An 11,283-nucleotide genomic window follows, 5' to 3' on the forward strand; every position below is an offset into this window, starting at 1 on the left:
TCTGTGTGCTCTGTAGTAGAGCAATTATATGTTGACATCTTAACAGTAAAAAGTTGAGCAAAATAACACACTGTGGTATCATATGTGCTATGTGCTTGAGTCTGATGCAGATCCCGATTTGAGAGTCCTAGACAACCGATTAAAGATGTTTTGACCGATATTTTGTAAAAAAAATATAATTATATATTATTTTAAGAAAAGGAAAGATAATCACTTTGAAAAGGTTTCTATTTGAGAATATTAAATGTATAAGCAAACAAAGTAATAAAAACAAAGAAACTTTTTCAACAGATAAAAACATTATGTATATTATCCTTCAATACATACGCATAAACAGAAGTTTATTATTTAACCAACAATTTAAAAAATTCCTTAAAAAACGTTTGGAAAATGACATGACCCGCCATTAATCGGGTCTCATCGGCTGCATAATTATTAATTGCCGAAACTGATGCCATCCAAAAAGTTAAATAACGCCAACATAACGGCCAAACCAATATATCGGTCAGGCTCTAGTGTAAATGACAGTCTACTGTGGTGCTTCCCTGGTCATGCCCGAGGGTGCTGCTCCTCTCAACTCAATAACACTTATCAGGGTCAGACTGGGGACAAGGGACTGGGAGAGAGCGCTGGAGAGAGAGGTCACGCAGGGGGGGAGGGGGGAGTGTTTGGGGGTGGGGTGTTGGTACCATCATGCAGAGACAGAGGAGAGACGAAAGGAGACAGGGAGAAGGGAGAAGTGAGGGGGTGGTGACTGATGGTGGCGAGCACAAAAACAATCAAAAGAACGATGTATGCAGTGACTATTTATCCAAGCAATAACGTGGTCATTACTGAGCAGTGTGGACCATTATGACTGACTGTTTGTGAGGGTTTTTCCCAACCTGGGGTCCGGCTCTGTTTGGAGGTAGTCCCAATTTTTTTTGAAAAACTTGTTGCACAAAATCATAACATAGCTTTCATCGACTTTCAACCTAAAAGCTAACAACACGTTGCAATGTGAGCTTGTAGGTCTGATATTCTTTGGGGGCAGAGCTTATAGATCGGCAAATTTCAAGAACTATATTGTGTGTGTGTATGTGTGTGCACGTCCACACGTATGGGGGATCTCAGCTTTTGAGGTTGGGAACCACTGTGGATGCGATCACACTTTTGACTGTGCATTTTGGTTAAATGTTGATTACTATCATCCTAGTAAATAGCGGCTAAACGTCAGAAGTAAGGGTTGTAGTTTTCACATTCGCAGATTTTACTCCAGTGACATCACTGAGGTTAACTTTTTAGTCAGCTTTGGCTGTGTTTTAGAGACAGAAAATCGCTCATAGTCATGGCTGCTAATGTACAGTATATATACAGCATATAGATATGATATAAGAATTGCGATAGTGTAACTTAAATGCAAGACCATATGTTATTGAGTACACATAATAAATATGTATAAAGTTAAAGTAATAATGGAAGAGGGTGCAGAGTCCAGACACCCTGTTTTATGTTTTTGGTAGTGGATCAAAACAGCATTGAAAAGAAGAGAATATTTTGTGAGCATGCTGCCTGTTAGTAACGAATGGTCTGCTTTCTTTCTTTTCTTTTCTTTTTTTTTTTTAAAGCAGGGCATGCAGCCAGACAGCATCTTGTGCAATCGCAATCCCTTGGATCGCAATCTCCTCAGCTCAGTTTTTAATGTGCTGGACAGGAATAACACTTTCTGAATCTGAGTCGTTCCCTCCCCCTTACCCTTTTAGACGTAGCACTCCCGTTCACCGGGGATGGTGAAGCGGTCGTAGAGGTGGAGGAGGAGGAGGAGGTGACGGCAGCTGAAGGTACAGCAGTGGGTGGTGGTGTCGGTGTGGATCCTGTCGTGGAGGAAGAGGAGGAGGAGGATGAGGAGGCGGCAGAGGGTGGGGTTGGTCTGCTGTTAACACAGGGGCTCTGCTCCCTCTCTCTCTCCCTGCCCACAGCGGGACTCGGGGTGGGACCGCCTTGTCCGTCTCCCGTGACGCTTCCCCGGTTCCCTCGACTGGCGCCACCTCCACCACCTCCTCCGCGAGACGTGTGCCTCACGGTGGCCCTGAACGCCGGCCGACATACGTAGTTCTCCAGGATCTTGGGGGGTTTCTTCATGCGCTTGGCCTGGAGGCCGATCTTCAGCTTGACATTGCCCTCCGACAGGCTGCTCTCCTTGATGGAGAAGTGGGACTGGTCGCCGCCGCCACCTCCTCCCGGACCCGCACCCTCTCCTCCGTTTGCGCCTCCTCCGGGTCCGGAGGAGTCGGCGGGCGCGCCCTCTCTCTCCTTTTCCCTTTTCTTCTTCTCATCCTCCTCCTCCTTCTTCCCGCCCCCTCCCTCCTTGTCTCGCTCCCCCAGGGGAGCCGATGCAGGGAGAGGGGGTGGCGTGGCGGTTCCCCCCTGAACCTTCTGATCCATCAGAGATCTAGGGGGAGGTTGGGCCGACTAGGGAGGGAGGGAGGGAGGGGGGGATGATTGTGTGCGATTGCAGGTAGAGTCGGCTGTTGTTGCCAAGGGGTCCTGAAGGAGATGGGACGGGGGTGATAAGGGGGGGGGGAGAAGGGGGGAAAGGGGGGGGTAAGTGGGGGGAGTGAAAAGCAATCTTCAACTGGCGTTGTCTGTCCTCCCTTCTCTGGCTGTCTGGACCTCTTTCTCCGTCCTTCAGCTGTTGAGGGGGGGGGGGAAAGGTAGAAAAGAAGGGGGAGGGGGGCAAAGGCAAAGGAATTCCAAATTAGTCACCTGATCAGGGAACGTCACACAATGACAGCTGAGGTAGTGTGTTACAGAGCACCGTACAGTGCACGTCCCATAATGAATGCTGGAGGAGAACAGGCAGACAACAAAGTGTTTTTTATCATCTATTTGGTTAGAAAACTGTCCTTCATCCTGTCTGGGTGACTTTTTATGATGCGTTTGTCCTCCTCACACAGCCAGTAACAATCTGTGGCCTATTTACTCAGCTGGGATGTCTCTACCTTAAAAAGGGAAATGGTGCTGCCCCTAAGGACTCGCTTCACACTGATTCCAGGACAGCTCAATTGGAAAGAAAACGAAACAATGTCACTAAAACATACCTGGTACCCGGTACTTTGGCAAAAAAAGGCAGAGCAGAGGCAAGTTCAGCCCGGTATCATGCATGGACAAGCGCTACAATACTAGCATGGTTAGGGGTTTGATTCCATGTACAGCTATAGGGCGTGACACTACAACCAACTGGATAGAAAGAGGCAGTACTAATAACACCAAGGTGAGGGGGTTCCATTTACCTGTAAAGCTCAGTGAGCACAGCACTAACGCTGCTATGGCGGGAGCTGGGGGGGGGGTCTGATTGGCTCTGGGAACATTCCTGCTGAAAATGTGGCCTCAATGTGATATAGTAACACCTTTTGTTTTGTATAAATGCGTCCCACATCGAATTGTGTCTCCGCTGGAGAGCTACTAATCCTAGCCTACAAGATGAGGAGTTATACACACACTGGCTTCCTGGTTGTTTCATAATATAAGCTGCCAAATGAGCCATCCCCTAGGTGCCCTCATTTGCTGCTCTCAAAATGCATCTCTGTACAAGCGGCCAACCGGTCACTGGCTAGTGTGGCAGCAGCCAAGTGCAGCGCGGTTCTTAATTGTGTTCCTTAGAGGACAGCCCGATTCAAAGAAATTGTCCACAGTTCCCTACGGTCGCAGAGTGATTAAATGCGGCTTCGCCCCCGAGCAGGTGCTTTCTGTGGGTGAAGTCATTTGGAGGCGATTCAGAACTGTGACCTCAGCACATTGGGTCCTCTGGGACAGACAGAGGATCCGGCCGCCTTTTCTCAGCCTTCCTCAGTGACCACTGAGAGTGAGTGATAGAGAGTGAACCTGCCGGCGGTTTCCATGTGCCCTACATTAGTGCAAAGCACTAAAAGAGCCACTTAATGGAACCTCGGGAAAGGCATACAAGTTATTGCATGGCAAAGCAGCTGGGAGCAGAGTGAAGGAATCGGCAATGTGCTGAGGCTTAGAAAAACTGTTTGTTTTGGATTACGATTATGGGAGACGGTAGTAGAGACCGTCTGTGGAACCACACAGTAACTGCTGCCCAATTCCAGTACAGCTCAGGGTTCCACGCCCACTTTTCTATGTTTACTTCAATTACTCACTCCATTTCGCTTCAAAACTCTAGACCCCCCCCCCCCTCTGCTACACATTCCATGCTCAAATCACACCTCCCTCTTTTCTCAGACACTCCATCAATCTCTCTGTTCTTTCAACCCTTTCTTTAAGCCTTCATTTCTATCCTTTTCCTCCCCTGATCGCCGGACTTGGAAAGCAGCGAGGAAAGGGAGACAAACTAAAGTTGCTGTGTTCCTTCTTTAATCGAAAACACATTTCACCCCCCCCTCCTCCCTTCTCTCTCAACCCTATGCTTTCTCTTGAGTGACAAATGTTCTCCCCTTTCTTTTATACGTGCTGTGATATTAGCTGGACTGCACAATTAAATAAAAGGTTATCGTGAAATCATGATTTTAAGTTTCACAATTATGTATTATTTGACAGCTGTGGCACCTTGACCTCATCTCCTCACCAGTACACAAGGGTCAACTCATTTCCCCATCATCAGGCTAACAGAGGCACAATAAAATCACAGAGGCTGCTTACCACTTGACCAAAGATATGACAAGCACAATGAGCAACAAAGACATTATGGAAATATTACAAAGTAAAAACATATGTTTACACTAAAACTCATCATCAGCAATAATTGTGATTAATAATGATAATTAGATATTGATCAAAACATAATTGGGATTAAGAATGTTGCCATAATTGTGCAGCCCTACATAGTAGCTGCCTCGGTGCCTCCGCTGGTCTAACAGCACCAGGACCCAAAATAAGCTTCTGTAGTACCAACTAAGCTCTGCTAAGAGGCCAGTGACACCAGGTTACAGCAAAGCCTCTCTGTGAGTCAAAACCTTTCTCTCACTTCTTACGTCTAGCAGGCGAAGTCAAACCAATTACAGGCACTTGTTCTCCTGTAAATGATCCGATGCCGAGCTGAATCTCTTTCCGTTCTGAAAGCGATAGTTAGAGGATGTTGATAAACCCTCACATGAGAGCATCTTGTTGGCATCAAGTTACTTTTTGGCTTTCGAAAGGATGTACTTTCATACTCATTAACAGTCATTACATTACACGTTTTACAACTCATAATGCAATACAGCAGGTTATCCTACAGAGGATGCTACTCCTGTGGGGGGCTCATGACAATCAGTCATGTTTCTGACAGTAAGTTGACTTCATAGCTCAACAGCTGTCAACCAGTAGCCAAAATTGTAACCTGGAAAAAGGGACTATAAGAGGGGAAAATGCCACAAGAAAACTCAAACCAGGAAAACTAAATATTTTCTTTTAAATGAAGGGTGGACGAATAAAACGATGACTTAAGAAACGGTGGAACAGGCTGCCTGGAACATAGTAAACAACTTCCCGCGCCCCCCTTTCCATTTTTCTCCTCCCCTTAACTCCCTCCTGACTTTCACTCCCTCCTTACTTTGGCACATGTTGTTCATAACTGCTGGTTTCCCTTTGGCTAGAGCGAGTCAGTGTATCGACCCCACCCCCCACAGTATTCATATGAGGGGCTGGCTTCAAACCTACTGAAACTGATTTCATTTTCGCACTACCCATCCTCGCCCACTCACATACTCTTCCTCATGAGCATGGAGTATGTGTGTGTGTGCGCGTGTGTGTGTGTGTGTGGGGGGCACCAAATTCCTTCACTCCTGTTAGCTTGCATAATAATCTGCTATCCACAGCTTCCGAACACAATGGTGGTTTCTCTCACAAACCGAGGATGACAGGTGTCAGTCAATCAGAGCATCCCTTGTGGAGCACATGACAATGTACTGTTCCTGATTTAGGAATCGTATGAATTGGCTCAATCCAGTTGCTAATTAACCTAACAGTGAGAGACCTCAGTTCAAAATCATGTAGTAGGCCTAAATGTTTGTTTAACCGAAAGGCAGAATATGTTAGTTTTCTTTTCTTTTCGATTTTTTCTCTTTTGACAGCAAGCCAGGCATAAAGGTAGCCTAGCTTGTCACTCACTGACAGGTGGTGTTTGCGGTTGAAGACATACAATCTACTTTCGGATCTACACCACCACAATCAACACACCTTGCCCGTCAGGAGAGATTATAAACACGCTACTATAATTGTTGTTAATTACCGTGCTTACTCTGGCATTACTAATGTACTACATAGCCTTATCACACTGATGAGTACAGCTATTATTATCGAAAGCCCCTGCAACGAGTTTTCCTTGGAATATAGGCTACTGTACTGAATGCATGAAATAATACAATCAATGTGTTTAAGAAAAATCACCTCAGTAGATAGGGTGTGGAAGCTGTCAACATGCGATCAATGGGTTGTGTGAACCACGTAACCATGTTGTATTGCATTGGAGCAGAAATAATTCATAAAAATCGGTCAAGAATGCATTAATTAGGCTATTAGTTTATCAATATTTACTCACCTTGGTATTTTTTTCCAGAAACGGTGCTCACATTATTTGACTTTGTATCCTTCCTTCGTGCGTATCAACATGGTGGCCACATGTTTTATATTCCAAGTGCTGATGTGCCAAAAAAAAAAAAAAAAAAAAGCAAAGGTGGGAGGAAAATCAGATATGTGAATGAATTTTCAACTCAGATGTTATAAATCTATTCCAGTTAAGCCTTTCAGTACTATTATCACCCAATGTCCTATGTATGTATAGTCACTTTAGGACATCTTTACGTGTGCAAGATCCATCGCACCACTGGAGCGTTTATACTGTATATACGGTTGATAAAGTAAACTCGGTGTATTATAACAAGGTAATGCAGCGTCCAAAAAAAGACCTTAACCTCCGAACCGGAGACATAAAAGCCCAAAAATAGCCTATTGATTTGTATAACCCTGCAGAAAACCTAAAGTTTTTGATGGCGTCAACAATCCGTGGCATTCCTCTACATGTGTCCCTAGAAGTGTAATTACAGTGTATCAGGGGAGAAAGTAACAGTATCCATCCAAGGCCACTTTCATGGACTGATGTTTATTTTGTAACAGCTACCATGATCCATCGGTCCCATATAAAAGACACATTGTGGCCACATCGTATCAATGACCAACTCACCGTCTATCAGACAGTAAGGCTGGTATAAAGAGCGTTGTGGCCACGTTTATTTCAACTATTCTTAGATCAGATGTATAATCTATCTGCGGGGGGAAACGTTTAACAAATGGCACAACAACATAACTGTACAGTCATTACTACTCGTGTTACTGGACAGAGGAGCACAGGCTAACGACGGCTAACGCTTCACTTATACTTCGTCGTATGCGAATGCCGCGCGACACATTTTTTCAAACGTTATTTTTAACTGGAAATCCGCCTTGACGTGATTTTTTCAGTTTAAAACACGTGATTTTTTTTTGTGCCCAGCGCGAGGCTCCCGCACCTCAACAACGAGGTATAAATATGAGCGTTAAAACGGTGCGATATTGTTTTAGCTTCACATTATTAGCGGAGCCCAATAGCAGCTACACTACAATCACAAAGACGTTTCTTCTAAATAAACGTGGCTGGGGGGAAAAAAACCCCACAAACCTAATAAATCAAAGCAACTGGGGAAATTATAATGGTAATTATAGCGCTATTGACGTTTCGGTGAAATAAGAAATAACAGATGCAGCGCGTGTGTACGCTATAAAAACACACACACACACACACACTCACACTCACACTCTCTCACACACACACACTCACACACACACAACACACACACACACACACTCACACACACACATACACACGAACTGTCAACAAAATGGCGGCTGCGTTGAATCAACAGAGACCCGAAATGGATCTCCCTCTATTTTTCTTCTTTCCTCTCTCTCTCTCTCGTCTCCCCCCTGGAAAATGATATTTTATTTCCTTACGGCGATATTCCGGAATCCGGGAGTAATTCCGAATAGAGGGTCCGATGTTGCTCTCCGTTAGCTGAGCGTGGATGTGTCAGAATGGGCCTGGCTCGTTAATCGGGCCTCCATGTCTGCACAGCCCGTATCGTTACTGTCAGTACAACATTACGGAGGGAGGGAGAGAGAGCAGTGTTGCCATGTCCGCTTATTATAAGTGACTTTGGGCTTGTTTTTCAGTTTTTCTTGTAATTATTGCTAGTTGCGGGTTGCGTTTTTTGGGGCTTGTTTCTTAAGTGTAGTTGCTTTAAGCTTGTTTCTTAATGTTGTTTAAACCAGCTAGTACAGCAGATTAATGGCAAATGTCATAAGAATCGTTCACTTTGTGATGCTAGCATGAAAATTGGCACAAATTCTAGGGCCACTCTTATGGAAAAATGTGCTGGCCACTCAAAAATCCAAGATGGCTACCTTTTTTTTCAAGATGGCCGCCACCTTAGCAGAGCATATAGTGATATCATCTTTCGGGTTGTGATAAAAAGATGAAATTTGGCACAAATACTCTGTAAGAGCCACTCTTATGGAAAACGGCACTGGCCACTCAAAAATCCAAGATGGCAACCATTTTTTCAAGATGGCTGCCACCTTAGCGGAAGCAGATAGTGATAGGACCTTTCGGGTTGTTATACAAGGATGAAATTTGGCACAAATACTCTGTAAGGGCCACTCTTATGGAAAAAGATGCTGGCCACTCAAAAATCCAAGATGGCGACCATTCTTTCAAGATGGCCGCCACCTTAGCGGAGAAGAGAGTGATATAATCTTTCAGGACACAAGGAGGAGGAAATTTGGCACAAATACTCTTCAAGGTCCACTCTTGTGAAAAAGGGCGCTGGCCACTGAAAAAAATCATCATGGCCACCATTTTTCAAGATGGCATCTATAAAACATAGAAATAAAGTTTTTGTGTCTATACATGTGTTTTTGGGGTTGCAGATTCCTATAGACGTATTCATTTTCATGTCAGAGCGCACATGTTAGTTGGTGGAGGAAAGCTTATTATAATAGAGTGAATGTCATTGCACAACAAGGGCACATTGGTGACATCACTGCTGTGTAACTCAGCATGGGGTTCAGTGTCAGCTGATCTAGTTTTACTAATACAGTAGTAATAGTTATATTACTACTAGTTATATTAGCTTATCCGTGTCACAAATGCTGTCTAACAGCCCGATCAATTAGCTAGTAATAGTTAGTAGATTTAGTTATATAGCTGTGCCTGAATTGACAGGGTGTGCCAGCACGGGAGAGCCGAGCCCAGGCAGGGTAAGCAGGGCTATTCATGACTTGTAAATGTATACGTACCCGGAAGGTGTACAGATCACACAGGACTTAAATGGAACTGGATGAATGATCAGGCTAGGTGTAGGTCTCCCGAACCTAGTTGTATCCCTAACCTGAATGTGCGGTATCAATTTGATTAAGTTGGTAAAAGGATAGCCTTTTTTTCTTATTTTATAAACTTTATATGATGTTCTGCATAGTAGTGCATATAAGTCTGTCATTTAATGTCACTATGAATTGAGTACAAAGGACCCCAATGGAAGCAAGCCAATGGCTTTCTTAGGTTTTTAAATTCCTATTAGTTGACCTTTTATTGAACTGTACTTTCAAGTGTTTTTTTTAACCCCCCCCCCCCCCCAAAAAAAAAATGCAAATGCAAATCCAATGTTAGTCAACAGGCAAACTGATTGGAAGAAATGTTGTCTTTGTCAGAAAGACACAAATAATGATGCCCTAGTGCCTAGTATCACCTCCAACCCATCATGTTCCTCAACACGATGGCTACACCATGCTTGCCACCAATGTTCCACTCTTTCATGAGATCAATCAAATGTGCCAATGCCAATGAATGAGGATGAAGATGGTGGTATAGAAGATACTTTGAAATCAGGCCAAGTATCACACAAGTTGTCGACTAATGTTCAACAAGAAGACCAAATTAGATCGTGCGAGGAAGCGACAGTCAGATGCTCAAGATGCTTGAATGACCAACCAAATGCTGACATAATTTATGTCCACTAAGGTTTTGAAAATTCAAGTGTCTGAGTGTCTGTTTTCTTATCAAGTGACTCACGACACAGCTACTGCCAATTTTCATGCTTGCATGTATCATGACCTGAAAGATTATATCACTATCTGCTTCGCTAAGGTGGCGGCTATATTGAAAAAATGGTCGCCATCTTGGATTTTTGTGTGGAGAGAATTTGTGCAAAGTGAACGATTATGTCATTAATCTGTTGCACTAAGTGGTTCTCAAACATTTTCATGTCAAGGACCCCCAAATTAATATGTATTTGTGCCAGGGACCCCCCATTCAAGATTTGTGTTGTTAAAATGTTTCAGAAATATTCAGCAATTTTCAAATTTCTTAAAAAATAAATGAAAAATTACAATTAGCAGGGCTCAAGTGGCCTTTTGCTTATTTTGGGCTTGTTTTCAATGACCTGGTTGCTTATTTCTCTCGCAAAATCTGGCAACACTGAGAGAGAGAGGCAGGGAGGGGGACAGGAGGAGGAGGAGGAGGGCAGATGTCGGTCGTACGCACGCGGCACTGTGGTCACTTACACACACACACACACACACACACACACACACACACACACATGCAGGGCCTGGCTGTAAATAAGTGTTAACTTAGTCCAACACCCTGGGTAAACAACAAACTTTGCTTTGCTTTGCTTTGTGTGTGTGTGTGTGTGTGTGTGTGTGTGTGTGTGTGTGTGTGTGTGTGTGTATGTGTGTGCATGTGCGTGTGTGCGTGCGTGCGTGCATGCGTGCGTGCGTGCGTGCGTGCGTGTGTGTGTGTGCCCCTGCATTGTGCAGTTACATTAGTGATAAGGGAGGACTCAACTTTCACACTCTCTGAATACATAATTGACGACCTTGTGAGGGGGAAGCGGATGCCCACTGTGGCAATGTTTACCCTCAGCAACAGCGACAAGTCTAGACCTCTAGACCCCCCCCCTCTTTCTAGGAATGAATGGATGATTGAAAGAGGGGGGGGGGGGGGGGTTAGAGTGAGAAACTATACAAGCAAGAAAAAAAAGAAGCTATATGACTATTCTATTCTATTGTTATTCTTTGGGGATGTGACTTATTTTTACTTTCAACTTTATCTCTCACATTATTTAACAGTTATAACAATCAGACATGCAAAAGTGTCACTTTTCAGCTACAGTCACCTTTTTGAACCCAAATAGGGCAATTGTGTGACACCTGACCCGAAAGAAAACAACATGTTGTCACCTTTTTCACCTCGGGGCTGTTTGC

At 44.2% G+C, this 11,283-nt stretch overlaps 1 protein-coding gene across 1 annotated transcript in view; it reads right to left on the reverse strand.

Moving 5' to 3' along the window:
* ash1l (ash1 (absent, small, or homeotic)-like) overlaps nucleotides 1-8,101 on the reverse strand; it is a 42,340-nt gene extending 34,239 nt beyond the window's left edge. The window contains exons 1-3 of the mRNA XM_080442197.1: nucleotides 7,972-8,101; nucleotides 6,524-6,622; nucleotides 1,735-2,671 (exon numbers count right to left, since the gene is read on the reverse strand). Of these exons, the coding sequence (XP_080298323.1) occupies nucleotides 1,735-2,424 (690 nt within the window). The 5' untranslated portion in view covers nucleotides 2,425-2,671; nucleotides 6,524-6,622; nucleotides 7,972-8,101. The remainder of the gene's footprint in view (nucleotides 1-1,734; nucleotides 2,672-6,523; nucleotides 6,623-7,971) is intronic.
* Between the last annotated feature and the right edge of the window lie 3,182 nt (nucleotides 8,102-11,283).

The sequence above is a fragment of the Gymnoscopelus braueri genome (genome assembly GCF_963280865.1).
Source record: "Gymnoscopelus braueri genome assembly, chromosome: 11".
NCBI classification, from domain to species: domain Eukaryota; kingdom Metazoa; phylum Chordata; class Actinopteri; order Myctophiformes; family Myctophidae; genus Gymnoscopelus; species Gymnoscopelus braueri.